The 27325-nt window shown below is 40.9% G+C and overlaps 1 protein-coding gene across 1 annotated transcript in view; it reads left to right on the forward strand.

The window, feature by feature from the left end:
• The window catches only part of ATP8B4 (ATPase phospholipid transporting 8B4 (putative)), a 190693-nt gene that overhangs the window by 83379 nt on the left and 79989 nt on the right, over positions 1 to 27325 (forward strand). The window contains exons 9-11 of the mRNA XM_023751673.1: positions 9267 to 9425; positions 19830 to 19918; positions 22407 to 22603. Coding sequence (XP_023607441.1) covers positions 9267 to 9425; positions 19830 to 19918; positions 22407 to 22603 — 445 coding nt within the window. The remainder of the gene's footprint in view (positions 1 to 9266; positions 9426 to 19829; positions 19919 to 22406; positions 22604 to 27325) is intronic.

Genomic DNA, 27325 nt, shown 5'->3' on the forward strand with positions numbered 1-27325 from the left:
TTGTTATAATGGAGTATCAGTAGATTTCAGAGTTTCTTCTGGTAACTAGAAGAAGACTTCCTTGTATCATGGGAATTAAAACCAGATGTTGCATTCTTTCTTTTGAATTAAAAATATAATGTCAGTGTTAGGAAATGGCCTGCCTAGCTATGGCAAGGTGATGTAGCTATGGCAAGGTTACATGTGAGCATGCCTGTCTGCGCTAAGTATATCTTTTAGCTTGTGACTTTGGGGCAAATCTGGGTATGGCATTATTTTTGCTTCTGAGACTTGCCAAAATACTTTATCTAGCACCAAATGACAGTGTTCTGTCCTTGAATCATAAGTGCACATCTTCCAAGTATCTGAAGACCCCAAGTGTCCCTCTCTTATCCTTAGAGAAATCCCCACTGAAACTCCAAATTGGAGACACCAAGGGTCAAAACTGAGATGGGTGGGGTCTCAGGATAGCTCTCATAAGTTTCCCTGCTCCTATATTTTTGCACCTAAACCTAAGGACAGTGTCTTCCTGGTGGCCTCCTTAGGTATGATATGAGCTTTCATTCATTCTTTTATTTCACTCATTTACTCAGTCACCTGTTCATTCACTCAATAAATGTATCTTTAACACAATGCCAAGGGATTTGCAAAGCTTGGGAATGCAGTAGTTAATAAGTCAGATTAAGCCTTGCTTTCATAGAGCTTATAGCCCAGGGGAGAAGACAGACTTGAGCATGAGCTCATGCCCAAAGAAGACTTTACTTAGGAAGGTTCTAAAGTTCTCAGGCCCTAAACATAATGTTGACATATGAACAAGTGCTCACTATGTATCAGGTGCCATCCCATATAATAAAAGATTAATATGCAAATAGACCAAATGGCGGAACAACCGGAACAACCGAACAACCAGTTGCTATGACGTGCGTTGACCATCAGGGGTGTGTGTGTGGAATATGGCGGGTGTTGGCCATGGCGGAATGCTGGAGCAGGTGAGCGGGGCACTGGACCAAGGCGGGGTGCTGGTCACTGTCATCAGAGCGAACCTCTGGTGGTTATGGGAAATTCTTTGCTCCCACACACTGCGGTCTCGCCCGGCGTTCACACCCATTGCCGGCACCAGAGTTGCCGCTCGCACCTGCTGCTGGTGCCTGGTACTGGTCCCCATCACTCGGGCCCATCAGCGGGTGCGAGCAGCGGTGGCTGCTGGCCTTGATTGCCCCTGAGGGCTTCTCCACCTCCCCTCCTGAGGGGTGATCAGGCAGCAGCTGCCGCTCACACCCGCTGATGGTGCCAGCCCTGCTTGCACCTTCTGCTGGCGCTGGCCTCAATCGCTCCACGCCATCAGCAGGTGTAAGTGGGGCTGGTGCCATTAGCGTGTGGGAGCAGCGGTGGTGGCGGGAGTGGGGCTGCCGGCAGACAGGGGACCAGGGGCTGTGGAGGGAGGGACTGTGTGGGGGCACAGAGGATGGGCCAAGACCCGCCGCTGTGACTATTGCAGCCTTGCGGCCTACAGTTCCTTTCAAGGTGCGCAAATTCGTGCACTGGGCCCCTAGTGTTAAATAATTGCATACAACCCTGTTAAATCCTGACAGCCCTGAAGGAAGATATTATTATTATTATCTCTAGCTATGACAAGGCCTCTAGATCCTGATAAATCAAATAACTTTCCCAATGTCACATGGTTACTAAGTGGAGAAGCCAGAATATGAACCCAGGACTGCCGGCAAAGCCTATTCTCCAAAAGGACATGGCACAAGAGGTTATAAACTACAGTGGAGACAGAAATGGAGAATTGGGGGAATTAACATGACAGCAAAGCCCCTGAACAGTCTCGGGTTAGTGTAGGTAAGACATAGATGATAAGAATACTCTAAACCTAAAGGTGCAAAGTTAATCACCAGACATCAATTCTTTCCAGGACTCAGATGACATTGTCATATTTTTAAAAAGTAGCACTGTTCTCAGTGGTCTTGAATGTTAGGATCCCTGACAAGAGTTTATAGAGTGGTGGCAAAACATAGAGACCAGTACATGTGAGGTAGAGTTGGATTTTGGTAGGTAAATTCATTTATTTGAAAAGTTTTCACATAAATATTTTTACATGTTTCAAACATCAGAAAAAAAACTGGTCTGTACTTTGTTGAACTTTATAAGAACAGATACATAGCTTGTTTGAATATTAAAATACATGTGAAAATAGAGTGGGCCTTGATTTTTTTCATGTGAAAATCTTATGGGAATTGATAAGTTTTTACAAATAAGTAACTGGAAATAGTTGCCAGCTATACATTTGTCAACTGGTCATTTTTATGCCTTGGGGAGAGCCCCGGCTGTAAATTGTCCAAATGTGTTTAAGAATCTTTCATATGTTGTTACTGACTGAACTAAGATCTGTTTTTTGCAACTTATGACAAGTTTACATATTTTGTATGACTGTTAATACTGAGTTCTGAACTGGGGAAAGGTTGACTCTTTATTTCAGGAATCTTTGTGTATTTTGTGGTCCTTTCTAAAGAATAGCATGTGTGTAATTAAAACAGTAAAAAACAAACATCTCTTTTTGGTTAAAAACAAAACAAAAAGGTTTGGTTAGCATCTTGTAAGTTTTTTACCTACCAGATAAGTTTCCCATTCACCTGAACATAACCCAGCAGCATAGCAGAGTCCGTGTAAGGACAGGAAGAATAACTTCCCTCTTTATTGCTGCTGTTGATGTGGTCATGATGGTGGTGATGATGGGTGGCTGAGGCTTGATGTTTGAAGAATAAAGAGGCTTTAGAAAATAGGAAGGTGACACTCTTCTTTCTAAGAAAAAACAATTTATCACAATTATCATGGCAACAGTAGTGGGCAATCTTCTAAACTTTAAGAAGCTCTTGGCTGGAGAAATGCTTAATCAGCAATAATGATGTTTTACTTAATGGATGATTCGTCTTATGGAAGAGTTGCAATGCAGATAATCAAGAAATATTGCTGATAATAATATACATAGAGAAATAAAGTCAATTTCTCTGTAAAATCATGGAATACTGGGCACTGAGCTCCATTTTCATGATAAGCTACCAATTTCCACTTGGAGGTAAATACTTTAGTTTTTAGGTTGCTAATCAATGAAAGATCTAGCTGACTACAGTGAGAGTGCTGAGGAAGGCCCGGAATGAAATCTTGGGGATTTTGCTCAGCATGGACCTAGAGCATTTCTGTGTGATTGTGAACTGCATGACTTGCTACCTGCTTTCATGTGTGTTCTCTTCAGTAGTTGACTGGCTAGTTTGATTATATTTGTACTTCATCAATGACATAATTTCCCCCAGTTGTTCTATTGCCAATTAAAGATGACTTATGTTCTAAACATGTTTTTAGTGCATAATTACGTGAGAAACAATGCTGTTTTTCCTAAACAATTTTCTCATCCATTGTCAACCTGTTTACTGTCCGTTACTCTTCTCTGATATAATTAGCAAAAGGAAGAGGCTCCTAAAAATTTAGTCCTTATTATGCTTTATGGCTGGGGTATCTTCTAATGGTTTTGGTTGCTTCTAATGTGCTTTAAGGTTCCTACCCCCGCCACTCCCCCCCTCACCCCCCCGCAATGTTCTCAGATCCATTTGTATCCCTTTAGAGTTAGACCAGTTTAAGCTCTCCATTGTGGTTGGGCTATTAGGTTTCCAACACCCTTTTATCATTATTACCATGGACATATACCCACTTCTTTCATGTATCCTAGATCTACTCTAATGCTCATCTCATCTCCCAATCATCTGACACTTTTTCTATTCATCTCGCCAACAAATGTTTGTTAAGATCCTATTATGTAGGTTAGGGAATGTAATAGGTTATGGAGATACAGAAGTGAATTCAGTGCACCTTCAAAGGAACCTGTTCACCCCTTTTGGAAAGGGGCAGAAAAGAATTTGGGAAGCTGAATTTTATGCTAACAGGGCTAAGAAAGGGGAAGCTGAGCACATCTGAAGTTAAAGTGTGTAATTTGGCTTTGTTCCTGCCATTTTGTTTTGATTGGGCCCAGCATTTAGTACTTAAATCACTGGGACCACATTCATCAAGACAGGCTGAATTGGGGCTTGGCCTTTAAGAACCTAGGCAGAACCCCTTGGCCTTACTGCCTGATCCTGTCTAGAACCACACCCTTGGTGTCAGGCCCGGAGGCTGGATGAACCTTGGGACCTCAGAGCAGCAAGCCAACATGTTCAAGACTGCATTTGCCTGCATGTCGGTCTTTGCTTGTGACAATAAAAAGATCAAATAAGCCTTTTTAAAAAATTCCTATTGGCAGGGATTGTGTATCATGTTTTTCCCCAAAGCACTTTTTATTTTTAAAGTGGCCAAGTTTGAAGTCTGAGAAATTGAGTCTTAGGTAAAAAAAAAACTGGAATAAGCTTTGAGGGTTGCTGTCAACCTGTTATGTTATGTAGGTTTTTCTGGTGATATCCAAGTCAAAGTTGTACAAAATTCAGGAATAAAAATTATTGGTCAAGAAAAAAGGATACTGAATTCTTAGAATTTAGAAAAAGGTCTCCTCTTCCAACACATAATTGTCCAAACAACTTGGGCCAGTTGAAATCAGTTTTAGTTTACTTTGTATTATCATTGATAGACCATAATGAGAATAACCAGAATTCAGCCACTTCCCTTCATATAAAAAATGACTGTACAGGTTATTTAGCTTCATCCAAAGCCTTCTGCCAGCACTCTCATCTAGCAGTGGCTGTCTGGGAAGACGCCAGTGAGTGCCTAAGTGAGGGCAGCGAGGCAACACTTGTATTATCCTGGGGAAAGGGAGGTGGTATTTGGAAAAGCAGTCCTAAGGCCACAAGTTGATCATTTCTTTCAAGGTTTTTTTTTATTTTCTTTTTTTCATGGTTTATTTTTTAATTTTTCTTTTACATTTATTTTTTAAAAAAATTTTCATTACAGTTGACACTCAATATTATATTAGTTTCAGGTGTACATCCCAGTGATCAGATATTATATAACTTACTAGATGATCATCCTGATAAATCTCATACCCATCTGACACCATGCATAGTTATTAGAATACTATTGACTGTATTCCTCATGCTGTACTTTATATCCGCATGACTATTCTGTAACTACCAATTCATACTTCTTAATCTCTTCAGCTTTTTCACCCATCCCCCAAACTCCTTTCCCATCTGGCAACTGTCAAAATGTTCTCTGTATGTATGAGTCTGTTTCTGTTCTGCTTATTTATTTTGTGTGTTTTTTAGGTTCAATTATTTGATAGATATGTATGTATTGTCATTTTATTTTTTATATTTCCTTCTTTGTCTTCCTTCTCCTCCTCCTTCTTTTCCTCCTCCTCCTCCTCCTCCTCCTCCTCCTCCTCCTCCTCCTCCTCCTTCTCTTAAAGAATACCCTTCAACAGTTTATGTAATACTGGTTTGGTGGTGATGAACTCCTTTAGTTTTTTCTTGTCTGGGAAGCTCTTTATATGTCTTTCCATTTTAAATGATAGCTTTGTTGAGTAGAGTTGGTTGAAGGTCCTTGCTTTTCATCACTTTGAATATCTCTTGCCAATCTCTTCTGGCCTCAAAGTTTCTTTTGAGAAATCAGTTGACAGTCATATGGGTACTCCCTTGTAAGCAACCAACTGCTTTTCTCTTGCTGTTTTAAAATTTTTTCTCTTTGTCTTTAAACTTTTGCATTTTAATTATGAAGTGTCTTGATATTGGCCTTTTTGGGTTCATCTTGTTTGGGACTCTGCTTTTTCTGGACTTGTATGTCTATTTCCTTCACCAGGTTAGGGGCTTTCTGTCATTATTTCTTCAAATAGGTTTTCAATTTCTTGCTCTCTCTCTTCTCCTTCTGGCAAACCCATGATGTGAATATTGGTAAGTTTAAAGTTGTCAAAGAGACTCATTTTTTTTGATTATTTTTTCTTTTGGTTGTTCTGATGGGATGATTTTTGCTTCCTTACATTCCAAATAGCTATTTTTGATTTTGGTTTCATCTAATCTACTGTTGATCCCTCTAAATTATTCTTCATTTAAGTTAGTGTATCCTTCATATATGACTATTTTTTTCTTATGGTTTCCATGTGATTTTTTTATGCTGTTGAAATTCTCTCTAAATTCATTTACTCTTCCCCTAAATTCATTGAACCTACTTATAACCAATGTTTTGAACTCAATCTAGAAGATTGCTTGTCTCCATTTTGTTTAGTTCTTTTTCTGGAGTTTTGTTCTGTTCTTTCATCTGGGACATGTTTCTTTGTCTCCTCATTTTAGCAACCTCGCTACATTTGTTTTGATGCCTTAGGTAAACCTACTACATCTCCCAGGCTTATTAGAGTGGCCGAATATAGTAGGTGTCCTCTTGATCACCCAAGCTGGGCACTCCAGGTGTACTCCCCACCTCCTGTTGTAGTTGAATCTTGATTGCTGTTGGCACATCAATGGGAGGTATTTACCCCTAGCTCAATTGACTGAAAGGGCTGGCTGTGCCCACTAGGTAGGATCAGCTATGCAGGGCCCCACACCATGAAGCAGGGCTTACTTCAGTGGGCTCTAAGGCCTACTGAGTCTGCCCCTTGACTGTATCACTTGTGGAGGTGGTTGGGTGGTGCTTTGATGTGGTCTGAAGCTTTCCACCAGATACACTGACTCTGGGGCCTTGGAGAGGTGCAGGCCAAGGTCACTCGCCACCTGTGTTCTGCCTGGGAAACTCAGCATTAGCTACAGAGCAATCTGCATGTGGCTGCTACTTGTGCTGGGCTTGGAGGTGCCCAGGGGAGACCAAACTGTGAACCATAGCTGGCTGCTGTTAGTGTCAGGCCTGGGGCCACTTAGCTAGTGTGACAGGGCATGCCCAGGCCAGATGCTACTTTTAAAAGAGCGTTTTGTAAAGTCTGAGGCATGAGCCAAGTTAGGCCATTCATATGAAAAAGCCGCTTGAAGCAGCTGGGGTGGGTTAGCAAGCTGTGTGGGGTAGGGTCTCAGAGAATCACCAGGACAGGATGAACAGTAGTAGTCAGATTGATGGAGACTCAGATATGGCTCCTGCCTGCAAACTCTGTGGAATAAGTTCTCAGAAAAGGAACAATGGCCTCTGCCAGCACTTCTGTTTGGGAAAAAGCTGCCCCTCCAGCTCTCATCCTGATGCAAGATGATTCAATTCCTTCTTGTATGTCCTGGTGCCTTTTGAGCTACTTCCCCAGCACTGGAACTTAGAGGGAGTGAGTCCAAGTAAGTCCATACGCAAGCCCTTTAAGAAGAACTGCTTGGGACTCCAGCAGCCCTCTGTCTCACGCAGCCACAATCCCCACTGGTTTTTACAGCCAGAAGTTGTGGGGCATCTCTTTCTGGCACCAGAACCCTAAGCTGGGAGGCCTGGTGTGGGGCTGGGACCCCTTGCTCCTCATGGGGACCTCTGCAGCTGAGATATCCTTTCTGATTTTTGTCTGCCACACCTGGGTGTGAGACCAGCCTGTTTCTCATCTCCACTCCTCCTACTAGTCTCAATGTGGCTTCTTTATAGTCTTAGTCATAGGACCTCTGTTCAGCTAGATTTTAGGTGGTTATGAATGATGGTTTTTCTGTAGTTTAGTTGTAATTTTGATGTGGTTGTGGGAGGATGGGAGTACCACATTTACCTACGCTGCCATCTTGGGCAGAGCCTGTTTTGTTTTTTTTTTTCCATGCAAGATCTATTAATGTTAGTAATCTGGTTGGTCAGAAGTGATAAGACCATGTGAAAACTGGCTGATGTCCCCTAGGTCTAAGAGTTTTAAAAGGAAAAGATGTCCTAGGAAGGAAAAGGGGCCTATGTAAGAATGTCCTAAGTTTAGAAGGTGTTTGGTGAGTGGTGTAGCAGTATAATACAGCAGTTCTCTAGGCGGGGCTGGTCTCCTTTCCCTTCAATCAGTGCTGAAGACATACCTCCGTTTTTTCGTTTCCAAATGCCATTTATTATGTTCCAACCTACTATTTGGCTTCTGATTAAATACATGTATTTTAATTGTTTTTGAGAGAAAGAATCTTATAGGTACTAACCTGTTTGGATCTATCTGCAACCCCCTTTTATATTCTTTATTTATAAAAATTTAAACCTCAACTGTTTGCAGTACAAATGTATGTTTTTAATTAAAGTTATCAGGTTGACATTGGCTAATAAAATTATATAGGTTTTAACTGTACAATTCCATGCTATGTCATTTGTATATTGCATTGTGTGCCAACAACCACCCAAAGTCAAAATGTTTTTGATCTAATAGTTATATTTTGTGACAGGGTCCATACAAGATTACTTCTGGTTTCTTTTTCTACCAGGAGAATACCCACCCTGAAAGTGTATATTCTTATTGAAATAGCGGAACAAATTGATTCATTGATTTGGAATGGGCATGCCCTTGGTTTGGAATGGGCTTGGAATTTAAAACAACAAAACAAAACTAGATACATCTTCTGGCCAGGTGGAGGCAAGTTATATGGTGTCTTTGAGAGTCTCCAGAACTCTGAATCTAATCAAGATAAGAAGCATAGAACAGCTGAAAGGAATCACACGTATTCTCAGGCACATGTAGCAAACAAGGCCCAGGTTTCCTGGGGGTGAAATATTGCAAAACCCTTAAAATTCTGATTATGAGCCTAGAAAAACCTGATTAACTTTGGCTGTGAAACTGAAAGTATACCATCTAAACCTATGGAAGAGTTTACATTAAATTAAAAGTGATGGGATAAGAAAAACTTTTAGGACAGTCCACACTTAATCTTGTCAAAGGTCATTGTTACAAACTAAAAGTAGAGAGAAGTGATTTTTTTTAAGTTAAAAAAAATCCCATGTTTCTTGAGCTTTCTGTTTTTATTCAGACAGCGCAGTAAGCTATGTTTAAAACATTTGATGGGCTTCTATCTTTGTACCTTCTAACTTATTTTTCCTAGCACAATCTTGTACATATAACTCTGTGTTGTCTAAAAGAGAAGGTAAAGCCTGGCCAATGTGGCTCAGTGGTTGAGGGTCGACTTATGAACCAGGAGGTCACAGTTCGATTCCTGGTCAGAGCACATGCCCAGGAGGGTGTGTGCAGGAGGCAGCTGATCAATGATTCTCTCTCATTGTTGATGTTTCTATTTCTCTCTCCCTTTCCCTTCCTTTCTGAAATCAATAAAATAAAAAGAGAGAGAGAGAGAGAGAAGGTAAAATATACTGTGTCTGAGAAGTAAGGTGGTAACAAAATACTGTGGGCTTCTAAAGAGAGTTCAAGGTAACTCATAAAAAGGCTTTTAAAATTATTTTTCATTTTGCAGGGATTGTTGTCTGTGAGGCACCTAACAACAAATTAGATAAATTCACGGGAGTTCTCTCTTGGAAGGACAGTGAGCACTCCCTCAACAATGAGAAGATAATCCTGAGGGGCTGTGTGCTGAGAAACACCAGCTGGTGTTTCGGAATGGTTATTTTTGCAGGTAAAGCTGACTGCCGAGGACTGGTTGGGGTCGGGGGGTGGGGGGGACCTCTTCCTGACATCTGGGGCTCTCCAGGCTAGATGAACACAGTGCTTTCATTTACCTGCATTGACTGCAGAGTGCAGGGCACTGGGGGAAGACACCAATGCTCTGGAAATAATCTGTGTGGTCCTACTGTGTAAGGAACCATGAACTTATGAACATCATGAACTTATTCCTAAGGCTGCTTGGCCCTGAGTTACTAGTGGGTGCTAGATGCCTACAGTTTAATTTCTCTTTCGTTAACCCCATCTCAGTCATCTTCATCATATATGTATTAATCAACTTGCCTTTAAAGTGGGGAAATACTACGAAAGAAATCCCCCTGCTCTGCTGCTAATTTTGTAGTCTGCAAAGGTCAAATAATTCTTTTGGAAAAGCTTTCTTGGAGCTTCTGCAATCATTTCTGTTTATACTCCAAAGCGTCTTCTATTATTCGTCAATAGGACAGTGAGCCTTGGAAAGTCTGTGTGATGGAGGTGGGGTGGGAATCAGGGGAGAGAGGGGAGGTACCTCTTCCTCTTCCTGCTGGCCACTTCTTCCATTCCCTATGTTATTTCCATGGGCCCAAGGTGGCCCTCTCCTGCTAAGGAAGCTTACAGTAGCACCATTTCATAAAGACTCTCAAATTGTACTCATGGCTTCAATTGCCAGCCCTTGATTTTTAAAATGCTGTTTATCGTGACACCAAATTAAGATATGTTTTGGGCCCGTTGACTATATGTGCAATCAAATTTGGAATGTTTTTCTTAACTGACTTTCCTCAACAACAACAAAATGCTCATTAAAGACTCAAAAGGGTTCCAAACCTGGAAAAGTCCTCCCATTTCTTTCTAAATGCTCTCAGCTGTGGGTGTTAGCAAGGTTCTTGCTGCTTGGGACATTGCCATTGAGAGGACTTGGGAAATCCCTGGAAATGAGGCAGTGCGCGTGCTTTTATCTGGGAATGAATCTGGGTTAATAATTCTCTCATCAGATGCTTTCATCCTTTTGTCATGGAAATAAACCTATGTCATATATTTCTTCATTTGCGTCTTTCTTACATTGAGTGAAAGAGAGAGCCAAGCTTATACACTAACCTTTGTTTACCTTCCTACTTAATAAAGGAGAGACTTATTGAAGGTTCTCTGATGGGAAGGACCCTCCTAGTGTTGTAATGTACCCCGCGAATCACAGAAAGACGCCTCAAGAACTCGAATTAAAGAGTCACATTTATTGCAATCCGGGACTATGAGGGGCCATTCCCAAATCTCATAGTGATAAGATGGTGGCAAAACCAGACTTATATAGGCAAATATCACAAAGGTATTGATTACATCTCAAGGTTTGGAATGGGGAACCTGGTTTGCAAAAAAGCAGTTTACAGAAGCAGAATTAAGCATGTTAATTATAGTTTTGGGTCTCGGGGTCACTGAATTGACAGAAACACCTTATCTAGAGCTCTAGGGTCTTGAGAACACTGAGTTGCCAGGAACTCATTATCTAGAGCCATCGAGGTAATTTAGAGTAATTGCGCTGTCAACTGGAACGCATTATCTGTGGCCACTAAAACAATTTAGGATAATTGTGCTGTCCTATTTCCCAGGCACAGAAGAATGTGCTTCGATAACCAGTAAGATCACAATCAACGGGATAGTCACGTTACAATCAATAAGGCATTCAATCGAATGGGATGCCTTATACAATTTAGAAAATCAAAGTAACCTGTCCATTGTTAAACAAAGCAAATAGGTACCATACTTCACTAGTTTGCTCTCTGTCGTCATAGAGATGGGAATGCTTCATCCTAAGAATGGGCTGTAGCCCAACATTTTGTTTGCATTTGTATGATCTTGTTTGAAAAGATGGATTCAGGACTATGGTTCAGCTACAGCATGTTAAGCTAGGACAGCTGCTGTGAACCATACAGGGGCCAAGTTTTCCTTCATAAGGTTGACTCTCTGGGAAAATGCTCCTACATAGAAGGAAGGGGGGTGGTAAGTTGAGCAGGTCTCCCTCTCAGTGGTATAACAGAAAGTTTGCACAATTTTGAATTGGACAGATCTGGGTTCAGACTTGTTTACCAGCTGTAGGATGTTAAACTTTGGCCACTGAAACTTCCAAAGTTTCGTTTTCTGCTCTAAGTGGGGAAATAATAGGTACATTAGACAGTCATTGTAAAAACTCAGTGAGACAATGCATATGATAAGGGGATGCTTGGCAAATGTTTTTTGTTCTTCCCTGCTTCTTCCTTCCTTCGGCATCAATTCAGAGTGCATAGGCTGGGAAAATGTACTGCTCTTTGAATCTTGGCAGAGGGAAGTCGGGGAACACCCTCTTTCTTTGTGATGTGGCCTGGATGTTTCCTGGCAGGAAACCTTCATTTGGCAGATATTTGAATGCAGAGAATGCCTCCATTGTCTTTCATCTGGGCACAAATGTTGAATAAAAGCTTTCCTAGAATGATGGCAGGCAGAGGAATGGATGGTTTCATCAATGCCAAAGTTGCACAGATGACTGTCTCAGAACCCGTAAGTCTTGAGACATCTAATGGGGGAACTAGTTCCAGGTAAACACCTAGATGTTCTGACAGTTATCCAAAATAAATTGTTAACTATTCTTTCTGTATTATTACTCTAATTATACCTACCATTGAGGATTGTGAAAGGAATATAGTAGAGACAGACATGGTTTACTTTACAAATCTATAATTTAGGAGGGTCTTATGTACATTAACACCTAGGCCATGCCTGCCTGGTAATGACTTTTCCTTTGTACCCAAGAGAGGAGAAAGTCTGGTTTCTGAGGGTAGGATACTTATTCGTTTAAGGTGTTCCCTCCATCTTGGCACATAGTAGATTTTTTTTCTGAATGTCTTCTATTTGCCCCTCCAGATCTACTGTCACCCTTCTCCACTCTTCTCTCTGGCCTAGAGGCTGACTTGTATGGTTTATACTCATAGGTTTCCTTGAACTTTGGCTTTTATTTGGGCCATGGTCATTGGGGATCCCTGGGAAGAGATAGATCAAAGGGAGAAGGAAGGTTGAGATCAAAGTATTTATTCTTCCTGACTTTCTTTCTGAAGTCACTTCAAGTTAGCTGGGTCCCTCAATATAAAGTTATTCTTCTAAAGGCTGCAAATTCTACATACGTCTTTCCTTTTTTTTCTTTAATTTATTTATTTTTTTATTAATTTATTTTTTATTGCTAAAAGTATTACAAAGGGTATTACATATGTGTCCTTCCCCCCCCCCCGCCCTTGACAATCCCCTGGCCTCCCTTACCCCACAGTGTCTTATGTCCATTAGTTATGCTTATATGCATGCATACAAGTCCTTTGGTTGATCTCTTACCCCCCTCCCTCCTGCCCCCCAACCCTCCCTGGCCTTCCTGCTGCAGTTTGACAATCAGTTTGAGGCAGCTCTGCCTCTGTATCTATTATTGTTCAAAAGTTTGTAATGGTCTTTATTATCCATGAATGAGTGAGATCATGTGGTATTTTTCCTTCATTGACTGGCTTATTTCACTTAGCATAATGCTCTCCAGTTCCATCCATGCTGTTGCAAATGGTAAGAGTTCCTTCTTTTTTACAGCAGCATAGTATTCCATCGTGTAGATGTACCACTGTTTTCTAATCCATTCATCTACTGATGGGCACTTAGGCTGTTTCCAGATCTTAGCTATGGTGAATTGTGCTGCTATGAACATATGGGTGCACATATCCTTTATGATTGGTGTTTCTGGTTTCTTGGGATATATTCCTAGAAGTGGGATCACAGGGTCAAATGGGAGTTCTATTTTTAGTTTTTTGAGGAAACTCCATACTGTCTTCCATAGTGGCTGCACCAGTCTGCATTCCCACCAGCAGTGCATGAGTGTTCCTTTTTCTCCACATCCTCTCCAGCATTTGTTGTTTGTTGATTTGTTGATGATAGCCATTCTGACAGGTGTGAGATGGTACCTCATTGTTGTTTTGATTTGCATCTCTCGGATGATTAGTGACTTTGAGCATGTTTTCATATGTCTCTTGGCTTTCTGAATGTCCTCTTTTGAAAGGTGTCTATTTACATCCTTTGCCCATTTTTTGATTGGATTGTTTATCTTCCTTTTGTTAAGTTGTATGAGTTCCCTATAAATTTTGGAGATTAGACCCTTATCAGATATGACGTTGGCAAATATGTTTTCCCACGCAGTGGGCTTTCTTGTTGTTTTGTTGATGGTTTCTTTTGCTGTGCAGAAGCTTTTTATTTTGATGTAGTCCCATTTGTTCATTTTCTCTTTAGTTTCAACTGCCCTAGGAGCTGTATCAGTGAAGAAATTGTTTAGGCATATGTCTGAGATTTTGTTGCCTTTGTATTCTTCTAGAATTTTTATGGTTTCCTGTCGTACATTTAAGTCCTTTATCCATTTTGAGTTTATTCTTGTTATACGTCTTTCCTTTAAGGTCTAATAACAACTATCTCCCCTCATTCCCTCCCTTCAAGAGAAATGTCTTGATTGCTACTAAGTCATTGGTTTCTTTCTTAACCTTTTGTCTTCCATGCACACTTTTGGATAGTCCCTTTATAAATAAACCTTTCTCTAATTATCCTTGTTCAATGTGTCATCTATTTCCTGTTTGGACTCTGAATGAGTCATTGTCTTAAATACACGTTGATTAAATGAGTCAGTGAAGTAATGGACTATTTCATATAATTTTTAAAATAGTGTTCAAGAGCAAGAGATTAAGAGTTAGCTAAATCTGGGTTCAAATTCTGGCTCTGACACCTACTAGACAATAAATCCTAGGCAAGTTACTTAAATTCTTTAAATTTCAGGTTCATTATTAGTAAGCTAAGGATAACTAATTTGTTGGCTTATCTTAAGCATTAGCTGAGAAAATAGATAAAGAGCACATATGTACATTGCCTACCACATAGTAGCTACTTAATAAATTAATTCATTAAGCAATTATTTAATTGAGTGCCTACTATGTGTCAGGCACTATACTAATTACTCATTTGTGATTAAGAATGTGACTAAAACAAATACAGTCCCTTCACTCATGTGGTTTTGGATCTGATAGGAGACAGATACTTTAATGTCAAACAATTGTAGTCTTGAATATAGAATCCAAATGGAGATGAGTACTCTGAAGAAAAAGAACATGGATTCACAGAGTATATAATGCAGGAACATGAAAGGAAAGAGCAAGTTAAGTAAAAGGCACATTATAGGTAAAGAACCTATGGCAGGCATGAGGATGGTGAAGTAAAAAATAAAACTTAAGCAGGCCAGTGTGGAGCATAGAGAGCAAGGAGGCTAGAGATGAATGAATGCCTGGAGACATGGGTGGGGGGTGGACCATGTAGGACCTTGTGGTCCATCTCCAGGATTTTGGTCTTTATCCTAAGAACATTGGGAAGCCATTGCAAGTTTTCAAACTAAATGTCTGTGTTTATGTGTTAAATTTCAAAAGTTCACTCTTGACTACAGTGCTTGTAAAGCTGATAAATAGCAGATCCCAGAAAAAATGTATGATTGTGGTAGGGAATGAAAAAAAGTATTGATTAGAGTTAGGGGAAGAGTGGATTTAGGGAGACAAAATTACTTTGGATTAGAGTATGAGTCATGGAGATAGATTAGATTCCTAGGTGTCTGTCAGCTTTCACAACTGGATGAGAATTGGTGCCCTTTACTAAGATGAAGAACTTTGGAGCATGGAGACCATGGAGTATAGAAATATACATATGCCTGGAGATTACAAGTTGGGCTGGACAAGGGCCACTTGAGAAGCCTGAGAAAGATTTAGGTGAAGATATCATATAGGCACTTACATATAGAGATCTAAATATATGGGTTTTTAGAGCTCAGGAGCAATTTGAGCTGGAGATATATATTTGGTCTATAAATGATAATTGGAATTGTGGTTTTGGTGAGATTTCCCAAGGAAGGTTGACTGAAAACGTAGAGAATATAGCCTCTACAAGCTTAATGAATCCCAGTATTTCATGGCTGAGTGGAGAGTGGTGGTCATCATGAAAGACAAAGAAGGAGCTACCAAAGAGGTAGGAGGAAAAGCAGGAGAAAATTGTAACAATGTGTGTTTCAAAAAGATGGAGTAGACAACAGCCAAAGGCTGCTGAGAGGTCAAAGAAGGCATAGGAGATATTGATGATAGCACCAGATCTGCTGAGTGGAGTGATTGACCCAGAAACTAGGTTGAGTAATGAGTAAGAGATAAGGAAACAAGGACTGTTGAGTATAGAAAAGTCTTTCAAGAGATGTACCTTTGAAGTCAAGAAGATATGTGTATATCAACATCTGTGCTGTGGATATCCTATATAATAAAGAGGTAATATGCAATTGACCATCACTCCAACACACAAGGTGGCCGCCCCATGTGGACACAAGATGGCCACCATAAGATGGATGGCAGGGGTGGGCAGTTGTGGGCAATCAGGCCAGCAGGGGAGGGCAGTTGGGAGGGACCAGGCCTGAAAGGGAGGACAGTTGGGGGTGACCGGGCCAGCAGAGGAAGGCAGTTGGGGGCAACTAGGCCAGCAGGAGAGGGCAGTTGGGGACTAGGGCCTGCAGGGGGAGGGCAGTTAAGGGTGACAAGGCCAGTAAGGGAGGGCAGTTAGGGGCAACCAGGCCTGCAGGGGAGGGCAATTGGGGGGACCAGGCCTGCAGGGGAGGGCAGTTGGGGGCAACCAGGCTGGCAGGGGAGGGCAGTTAGGGGCAATCGGACCGGCAGGGGAGCAGTTAGGCATTGATCAGACTGGTAAGGGAGTGGTTAGGGGGTGATCAGGCTGGCAGGCAGAAGCGGTTAGGGGCAATCAGGCAGGCAGGCAGACGAGCAGTTGGGAACCAGCAGTCCTGGATTGTGAGAGGGATGTCCAACTGCCCGGTGGGATTGGGCCTAAATGGGCAGTCGGACATCCCTTGAGGGGTCCCATATTGGAGAGGGTGCAGGCTAGGCTGAGGGACACCCCCCCCCCAGTGCACTAATTTCGTGCACGGGGCCTCTAGTCTATATATATAAAAGCCCAGCTACTGAATGGTGGAATAAGAACAACCAGTCGCTATGATGTGCACTGATCACCAGGTGGCCGACACTCAATGCAGGAGCTGCCCCCTGGTGGTCAGTGTGCTCCCACAGTGGGAGTGCCACTTAGCTGACCTGGATGAGTGGCGCTCCCAAAGTTGGAACAGCCTCTCAGAGGGCAGGTCCACAGCTGCTCGGCTGACTGGGATGAGCAGCGCTCCCACAGCAAGCTGATCCCTGTAGGCCACACCCTTCACCAGTGCATGAATCTGTGCACTGGGCCTCTAGTATTTAAATAAGTGCTTAGAAATACATTAAATAGATTCTTTGCTAGTCTGGTGTGCATGTATGCCTAAGAAATGTAACTTTTAGCACACAGCTGTTAATATTTCAGCTTTTAGCAATCACAAACTTTATTTGCTTTTTGTGATCTTTACTATAAAAGAAATATTTCCCACCCTCATTGTCCACATGATTCTAATAAATGATTTGAGAAAATGTGGGTGGTCTTTTTTACACAGAAGTGGCTGGGAATAGGGCACTGGGGTACAATTTTCAACTTAAGACAGTGAATTGTTCTGAGACCCAATCTTTGCTTCAATTTCTCTTCAAAGTAAATGAAAGTCTTTAAGGGTTGCTCATTTTACCCTGACTTTTGAAATGGAGTAAATTTTATGTGTGCCTCCCATCCTTTCTTTTATTTCTCGTCCTCTCCTATACTAAATGGCTTCATGAATTGAAAATCATCAAGGGGGAAAATGATGTAGAGAGGGAAAACTAGAGAAATTGGGTATAATTAAAATTTAATCACTTCTATTTAGCATCTTTTTTGCCCACAAGAAATCTCTTTAGAAATATAGTCTAACATTCTCTTTTGTTAATCAACTAATAATTTACCTCTAAGGCAGTTAATAATATTCTTAGAATTCCTTGAACAAGGCACTTAGTTAGTATATCATGAGATAATGTATTGCATTTACCTGAAATTAACCTAACACAAGATTAAAACAATTCTTGCCCTTACATAAAGTACATATTATATACACAGTATGTAATACATAGTAAAGATTTAAATTATTTGCTCATTCATGGTTTGTAGTTATTCTAGTTTCTCTATTAAAGGCATCTCAAATCATTTTGAGAAACAGATTCAGAATTTGATTTCTTATTTTAAGTTTTCATTTTTTATGTTAGTATTCTGAATTGTATTTATTATTACACTAGAGGCTTGGTGCACGAAATTAGTGCATGAGTGGGGTTCCTAGGCCTGACTGGCTATCAGGGCCAATTGGGGCCAGGCTGATCAGGGCTGGGCTGGAGAGGAGGCAACGGTCACCAGGCTGGGTGTGGAAGGAACGGCTGCCGGTTGCCACTGCCATAGTTGGCACCCTGTCACCATGTGGTTTCCTGCCTCCCTCCCTTCTCCCCTCACTGCTGCGCCACCACTGTGGCAGGTGGGTGGCGAGCCAATTGGGGCCTGCCGGCTGAGGGGAGGGATGGGGCACAGGAGGTTGGCCGCCAGTCCTAAGGAGGAAGCTGGCTCTCAGCCCCCCTGAAAAAGGGGCTGCATCCACTGCCACCCACCCCTGGTCCCCAGTCCCAGCCCGGGGGTTGGCGGGGAGGGACCACGGAGGTTGGTCAGCCAGGGGAGGTGGCTGTGGGAGTGCACTGACCATCAGGGGGCAGCTCCTGCATTGAGCATCTGCCTCCTGGTGGTCAGTGCATGTCATAATGACTGGTCGTCTGGTTGTTCCAGTCGTTCCGTCCGCTTAGGCTTTTATATATATAGACTAGAGGCCCGGTGCACAAAAATTTGTGCACTCGTGTGTGGGGGGGTACCTCAGCCCGGCCTGTGCCCTCTCGCAGTCTGGGACCCCTCAGGGGATGACCACCTGCTGGCTTAGGCCTGCTACCTGGGGGATTGGGCCTAAGCTGGCAGTCAGACATCCCTCTGGCAGCCTGGGAGCCCTCGGGGGATGTCCACTTGCCAGTGGGAAGCAGGCCTAAGCTGCAGTCGGACATCCTTAGCGCTGCTGAGGAGGCAGGAGAGGCTCCCACCACCACCGCTGTACTGGAAGCCATCAGCCTGGCTTGTGGTGAGCAGAGCTCCCCCTGTGGGAGCACAGTGACCACCAGGGGGCAGCTCCTGCATTGAGCATCTGCCCCCTGGTGGTCAGTGTGTCATAGTGACCAGTCATTCCCAGTCCTTGTGTGGTTAGGGTCAGTTTGCATATTACCCTTTTATTATATAGGATAGAGCAGGGGTGGGCAAATTTTTTGACTCGGGGGCCACAATGGGTTCTTAAACTGGACCGGAGGGCCGGAACAAAAGCATGGATGGAGTGTTTGTGTGAATTAATATAAATTCAAAGTAATCATCATTACATAAAAGGGTACGGTCTTTTTTTTTTTTAGTTTTATTCATTTCAAATGGGCCGGATCCGGCCCGCGGGCTGTAGTTTGCCCACGGCTGGGATAGAGGCCTGGTGCATGGGTGGGGGCCGGCTGGTTTGCCCTGAAGAGTGTCCCGGATCAGGGTGGGGGTCCCCGCTGGGGGTGCCTGGCCAGCCTGGGTGAGGGGCTGATGGCTGTTTGCAGCTGGTCACAGCCCCTTCAGGGTGGGGGTCCCCACTGGGGTGCCTGGCCAGTCTGGGTGAGGGGCTGAGGGCCGTTTTCAGGCTGGCCAAGCCCGTTGGCAATGGAAGCTCCCAGCCTCTCCTTTTTTTCTTGTTCTTTTTATTCTGGGATTTATTTACCTTCTATAATTGAAACTTTGTTGCTTTTGAGTGGAGCTGAGAGCCGGTGGCAGGCTGGCTTCCTCCATCACTGGAGCAAGCAAGCCTCCTGCTCACTTCATCTCTGTGACTGCTGGCCGCCATCTTGGTTGGGTTAATTTGCATATAGTCGCTCTGATTGGCTGGTGGGCATGGCTTAAGGCATAGCGATGGTACGGTCAATTTGCATGTTTGTCTTTTATTAGATTAGATTCTTTATAACATTTTAAAATTATTCATCACTTTGATTGACTTAATTATTTTTAACTGCTCCAAACTACAAAGATATTTGTACACAGATTTTGAAAAAAATACCACTTCTTAAATCTTTCAGCTACAAGTTCTCTCTGGATTTATTTTATACTAAGGAAACCAACTCTCTTGTAGTTTTCAGAGTTGTTGTTAAGCCACCAGTTGAGAATCAAATACAACTTGATAATGGCCCTTGCTTGCTCTTACAAAAAGTTAAATTATTTTGAAAAATATATTCTTTTATTTTCAGGTACATTTGACATCATCATCATCATCATCATCATCATCATCTAATCATTTCACAGTTGTTATTAAAAACATGTTTTTTTGCAGGTCCTGACACTAAACTAATGCAGAACAGTGGTAAGACAAAGTTTAAAAGGACAAGCATTGATAGACTGATGAATACTCTAGTACTATGGGTAAGTTACTATAACAAAAGTAGGCAATATCACTAGTCATTGTTATATTAATATATTTCTTATATTTTGCTGGGAATTCTTTCAGAGGTCTACATTCCGCTTGTGTAGTGTATATTGGGGATTCTGCATTTTGGGCTCAGTTATATAGCTCTCTACTTTCCAGATTATGATTTCTTAACCATTGGTAGAGTTTCTTATGCAAGGTGGGTTTAGTGTTTATGGCTCTTCATGGTCTTGCAAGTTCTCCACATCCTAAAGGTTTGTTGTTGAGAAAAAAAACATAATTTTAAGGTAGTTTGGTCTTTCTGTTGTCTTACTCTTGCTCACAGCCTCTCTACATAGCTTATGGACAGGGCCAGCTTCCTGAGTGTGTGATCTGTTCAGCTGCACTGGGTCCCCACTCTGAAAGGCCTCATGTTAGTAATTGATCTGCAGTCACTATGTAGGTTTTTTTAAAAAGAAATTATTAATAAATTTTTAACAAGGGGAGGTGTCACACGTTTTCATTTTGCACTGGGCCCTGAAAATCATGTAACTGATTCTACTTAGGAATTCTCTGAGGCCTAAGTCACAGTTCTGCTTCATAAAGGCTTCTATACCTCCTAGCTCATGCTTATCTCTGTCCTCTGAATTTTTTGGAAATGATTTCCTCTACCACACACTAAAAAATGTCAGGAATTCCTTGTATCCTATCCTTTTTTTAGTTAGTCTCATGCTACCTTAGGCTGTGGATCTGATATCTGATTTTTCATGTAATATTACTTTGCCTCCTTATGAAGGGGTTAAGTTTCAGGACACTGATCTTGAAATATGAGGACAGTAACTTTGAACCATGTTCCCCCACCTGCCCCAAGACAGACTCACAAGTAATTATTTGCTTAACTGATATGTAACAGTGGGATTCTGAATAAGGAAAGAAGGAAACAGACTCTTATTTGGGCACAAAATATTGTCCAGGCTCTGATTTACTTTCAGTATTATCCTCAGACCTGGACTTTTCTCCTCTCCTCTTGGAGCTGAATCCCTTGGTCAAGGGGACATGCCAAGAAGGAGTCTGTGCCCCTCCTAGAATTTCCAACTTAAATGACCCTGAGCTCACTCCTAGGGCTTGCATGGGGATTGTATATCTATCCACCACAGAGTAAAATTACTGGGTTGTGAAGCAAGGACTGTCCCAGCTTTTTGTACTAGACAATTGGATGATCCATTGGGGTATTAGAAGCCGAGTCGGTCCTTAAATTCAGGCATTTAATGCTAACTATCACCAATTTTAATGCTATTACAGTAATTCAGTTAAATTAATTTGCAGTATTAGCCATTGAAAGAAAGAGGATACTGTATGATCCAGGTACCACACTGGTAGGATTTCAAGGATTCACAATTCTACTTTTCTCTAATACATGATTTTCTAATTGCCTTTCCCCAAACTTTGTCTTCTTAATATGGTTATCTTGTTCATGAGAGAAAAAAGAAGAAAGCAGTTCTAGAGCATCTGAATATTCTTTCATGGAGGAGAAAGGAAATCGGAGGGAAATGTGTTCCTATTCTTTAGCCCCACTCCTCCCTCCACAGTGGCTGGTCTCTGCTCCTATCACAGGGTGACACTTAGCAGAGCAAAGTCACCTGAACACCAAGTTCAGCTCAGGTCTTACCTTGTCCACTGACTTTGTGTTCTTCCTGTTTAAAGCTGGAATTTTGGGCTCACAAGGAACTGACTTTGCTGTAGTTCTGTTTGCTATACTTCCAAAATGTCTGCTTTTCTAATATTGATACTAATCACAATGTAAGAGTCAGCTAATTTTTAGGTTGCATACTACCTTTTTTCCTTATTTCAAAAGGAAATATGTATGTTAGGAAATCTTTTAATTAATCCTTATCTTTCTTGTTGACCTTAGGTAAGTATTATGTAGCTAGGACTGTGTCTAAAAGATTTGCTCAGTCTGGGACATTTCTTTATAACTGAACATTTTTTTCCTTTTGCTTTTGTGCTCGGGTGATTATATAACTTATTTAAACAGGATACTTTTGAAGGGGGAAGGAAGGAACCCTATTCCTATTAGATATAAACTGGGGTTGACCAGGGCACATCAGGACATATGAGCTTCTTTATTTAAGCCACTTAAATATATGTGCTCATTATGAATCAAAGAATTAAAGTTATTAGCTTTGTGACTGTGGACAAGTTATATAATTTTTCTGTGCTTTCACTGTATTTTTGTTTTTGTTTTTGACCAGTAAAATGTGGGAATGATTGTTCCTATCTCAGAGTCAATGGGAGAATTGAGGAAATATATGTAAAATATTTAGCTGAGTTCCCTACATAATAATGTTAAATTTTACTCCCATGATTAGTGATAAGTAAGAAGAGCTTTATGTAACTTGCTTTTCAAATGACAATTTCTTGGTGTTATATGTGCAATTAGATTGCATTGATATGACTAGTTTTGAGTTCAAGTTAACGTTAACCAGACTTCTATTCTCATTTCAGATATTTGGGTTTCTCATATGCTTGGGAATTATTCTTGCCATAGGAAATTCAGTCTGGGAGAACCAAGTTGGGGACCAATTCAGAAGTTTCCTTTTCTGGAATGAAGGAGAGAAGAACTTTGTGTTCTCAGGATTCTTAACATTCTGGTCCTATATTATTATTCTCAATACAGTTGTACCCATTTCATTATATGTGAGGTAAGATGAGAGTTTATACTTTAGGGAAGCCATTTCACCAAAAGCCTTTGTTTGCGTAATCACTTTTGTTTGTTTTAAAATTACAACAGTGAGATAGTTGTCTTGTTCTGTTTATGATCTGCCACATCTGTTACAAATGAAGCAACTAAGCTGGTTAATCTGTTTAACTTTTACATTTTCAAATTATAATACATGCATTTTATTTTCTTCATTCAATTCGTTTTCTCACGAATCTTTTTCTTTGGAGTATATGGACTATAACATAATCTCATGCAACCTGATTGATTAGAATTGGGTTGATGTTGGTTAAGGAATAAAAGACTATTTGGAGAGCCCTAACCGGTTTGGCTCATTGGATAGAGCGTCGGCCTGTGGACTGAAGGGTCCCAGGTTTGATTCCGGTCAAGGGCATGTACCTTGGTTGTGGGCACATCCCCAGTTGGGGGTGTGCAGGAAGTAGCTGATCGATGTTTCTCTCATCAATGTTTCTAACTCTCTATCCCTCTCCCTTCCTCTCTTTAAAAAGTCAATAAAATATATTTTAAAAAAGACTATTTGGGGAGATATATGGCGATGGTGCCTCCCTGCCACTAGTCTGACTCCAGATACCTGGATTCAGATTCTATTCTACACTTACTAGCTCTGTCAATCAGGCAAGTTGACTCGCCTTTTAGTGCTTCAGTTTTCTCATTTTAAAAATAGAGAAAAATAATAGGATTGTCTGAGGAGTAAACAAACATGTAATGCTCTTAGAATGATGCCTGACACATTATAAGAGCTTAATGAATATTTGTTTTTCCTATTACTGTTTGCAACTATAAATGAGTACATGAAGGAGTTGAAATATACAGGCAGTCCTCGGGTTACATCAGACCTGACGTATGTCATTTCATGGTTATGTCGCCATCTCCCATTTACAAAAATTTATAAAAAATAAAAAAGTTTGTCATTTCGACGTATGTACATATGTGCTTTGTTTTTTATTATTTATTTACCACAAGTAAAGGTCAGGAATTGTTATCTTTCTTTTAAATTTTTTTTTTACTGTTTCACTTCATTTACTGCTGTGTGTGTGCTCCATGTGAGTGACATAGGTGCTTATGTAGGTGGGTTCCGACTTACGGCGAAATCGCATTACGTCGTAGGAACAGATCTCCGACGTAACCCGAGGACCTACTGTAGTTGATGGTGCTTAACCATTGTTAAATAGAAGCATGATTCATAACTTCCACCACAACTTGATCTGTCATTTCTAGAGCTAAAATGGTCTCTCTTCATAGATAGACACACACACACACACACACACACACACACACACAGATACATACACTCATATATAGATGGATATAGATACATATGTGTATGTGAGTGTGTGTATTTGATAAGTTGGCCCTAGAGTCTGTACCTGAGACATTCATGATCCTAATTCTACCAAGGCTGAGCCAGGCAGTCCTGGAGAGGCTGGAGCCAACGGGAGAGTTGGTTGTTTGACTTTCCTCATCATCTGTATTTTAACAATACACAAAATCACCAGCTCTAAACCTCCACTAATTTTTATGAGCTTCTTTTTCTCTCTTTCCAAATTCTAGCTATGATGAAGCAAGGGACATTTAATGCACAAAATCCGCCCTTGTTTTGGATAGCGGTCAGGGAACTGAAATGTCAAGTTGTGGGAAATTGACTTGAAGTAGTGGCATGTGGCCATAACACCACAAATTGCTTTGAGCCTTCTGGAACCGTGCTCAGAGTGGGCTCTATGTAAACAGTGTCCTACTGGCTCATCTTTGATTCTGAGGACCTCTCCAGCTTGTATCCAATTATAAAGTCTGTAGTCAATCCTGCTCTTTGCCAGAACAGCTATGGTCAGCTTTTACAGCTTTCCTTTTACGTCCCAAATGAATAATAAATGCTCATGGTGGCTTACCACCAGTACGTGTGCAGTTTCATATGCCCTCACGAAGGAAGAAGTATATTCTATATACATTCTTTCTTTGAAGTGCATTGGCATTTTTCATTTAATGATTTGAAAGAGTGTGTGTGTGTGTGTGTGTGTTAGACACCAAGGCTAGATTCCCAGGTTAGCATTCCTTTTCCTTCTAATGTGTCCCCTGTAGTTTGGGAATAATCCAAACCCAAGTTCTGGTCTTGGCACTGCCACCAATAGCTGTGTGACCTTGGAAAAAGCACTTGGCACCAAAAGCTGTGTGACCTTGGAAAAAGCACTTGGCATCTCGGTGCCTCAGTTTGCCTATCAAATATTTGCTACTAAGTAAAATGAGGGGATTAAGAGAATAGATTTCTGAGTGTCTTTCTGCTCCAAATAATACCACTTTACCTTTAGATAGCATTTTATATATATATATATTTTTTTTAAATATATTTTATTGATTTTTTACAGAGAGGAAGAGAGAGGGATAGAGAGTTAGAAACATTGATGAGAGAGAAACATCGATCAGCTGCCTCCTGCACACTCCCCACTGGGGATGTGCCTGCAACCAAGGTACATGCCCTTGAGGGGATTAAGAGAATAGATTTCTGAGTGTCTTTCTGCTCCAAATAATATCACTTTACCTTTAGATAGCATTTTATATTTTATATAAAGTGTTTCCACCTACACTTATGTCTCCTAACACTCTTAGGAAGTAGTTATTGCTGAACATTTTTCAAAAATGAGATGATTCATTCAGGATCAGGGTGCTGGTTCGAACCAAGATCCAAATCCAAGTCTTCTGACACTTGGCGCAGTGTTTTCTCCTTTATGCCTAAGCTGTGTATGATTTAATCATCTGTGAAGAAATCAAGAATAAAAAAGAGGCTGGAATCCTCTGTCTGTTGGTAAGGCACAGTATTGATGAGGATAAATGTAAGCTTTGCTTTCACTACATAGGAACAGTGATTCTGATCTGAACTTGGGGTAGGGGCAGCATTCTGAGGAATTTCAGGTTGCTCAGTCTTACAGACTGAGAGCTAGAAAAAGAGAACTCCCAGATATTTCTGTTTGGAGGGATAAAGGCCTTCACCAGAAGCTTCCCTTAGGCTTTTGAATAGCTACCAAGGATAAATTAGTGCCATATGTCACTTGAGAGTAATAGTGCAGAATTTACTTTGAATGGTTAACAATCCCACGTGAGCAAAGGACGTTGATTGTGGTAAGATATTTCTATGCTGTCAGTTTGTTTATCTGTAGTGTTAAACATACCCAGCTATGGTTTTTTAAATATACCAACTCAAGAAAAGCAACTGTTGTATTCCAAAGGAATTAGCTTCTGAGTGTTTTTTCCAAAGCAATAGGAACTCCTTTCCATGTTGCTTATTTAGCCACTCAATAGGGGGAATCATTAGCCTGCTCTTTGAGCATGAAGGCAGAGTACACTAAGCAGCTTGATCATGCTAATTTTGAATATTTGTCTCCTTTCTCTATCATAAAACAAAAGGCTGAATGTTCCACCGTGACTCTTTTAAATCCTGCTTTCCCAACAAAAAGGATGCGCTTTCTCTCAACAGACTATTTTAAGGTCTAAGAATTCAAGTTAATTTAGAGTATTTCCATTGGCTTGTACTGCAACACAGAAGGATCAAATTCTGTTCCATTCATTTTTTGCCTTAAGTTTTCAGGGAGCTACTTACTTTTAAATAAATGAAAGCTTCAACTGATCTGTGCGGTTACTTGCATAATGTTGTTCTTAAGGCCAGGTCTGCACTGGCTTTACCAAATGCCTGAATTCTAGTCTTGGCTCTGTGGTTATTTATTTATGTGACCCGGGGTTAGTCACTTAACCTCTGTTAATGTCCTTATTAATGAAATGAGTGAATAGAACGTCAGGATTCATTCATGTAATCCTGACTGACTGCCCATGACAGGTAAGACGCTGTGCCTGGCCCATGTGCATTAATGCTTTCTGAGTGACAGAATAAGGAAAACAAAGCTGAATTAGAACAGTTATCAAGGACCTTATAAGGAAGTGTGTGTGGGGTGGTGGGGTGGTGGTGGTGGTGGTGGTGGATACAGAATAGTAAACCATAACAGGAAAATATATGAATAAATACACGCAGAGTATGACATTTATTTTTATATCATATGATTCTACAGAGTCATAATGTGATTTTTAGTTTGGGTGAAAAAAAAGTGTTAACTTTTTAATAGTTAGAAAATGAACTAATATCATACCACTTTGGGGAAGGAAAATGTAGATATGTCATGCAGTGACAGAGCAAGAAGCATAGAATTTCATGTACTTGGGTGTCCTCTTTTGTCTTCAAGGAGACCAGAGGTAGTGTAACAGGCTGCTGTGAACTTTCTCACTTTACAGCTGAGAAAACCAAGGCTTAATTCCCATTAAGATCAGAAATGAGCTCTAGGTTCTTGCTATGACCATTACTATTTTGTTCTGTTCTGATGTCTTTACTAATGTATTAAGATATGCAACTGAAATATCACTGAACAAAGTGAGACATGAAACTAAAACTGAAATAAACCTATTAGAAAGGAAGAGCTTAGACAATGTGATTACAATTCTAGAAAATCCAAAAGAATGATTCCATAAAACTCTGAGTAAGATCATTTAATTAAATGTCTGATTTTGTCACATAATCACATTTTTAATATTAAGATACTTTTAATATTAAAAACTTTTCATTAAGCCAATAACAATTTAAGAAATTATCAGTAAAATGATATAATGTCCAGGAACAAAGTTATCAAGCTATGGTGTGAACCTATGT

This window comes from Myotis lucifugus, unplaced genomic scaffold, assembly GCF_000147115.1.
Source record: "Myotis lucifugus unplaced genomic scaffold, Myoluc2.0 scaffold_23, whole genome shotgun sequence".
Taxonomy (NCBI): Eukaryota; Metazoa; Chordata; class Mammalia; order Chiroptera; family Vespertilionidae; genus Myotis; species Myotis lucifugus.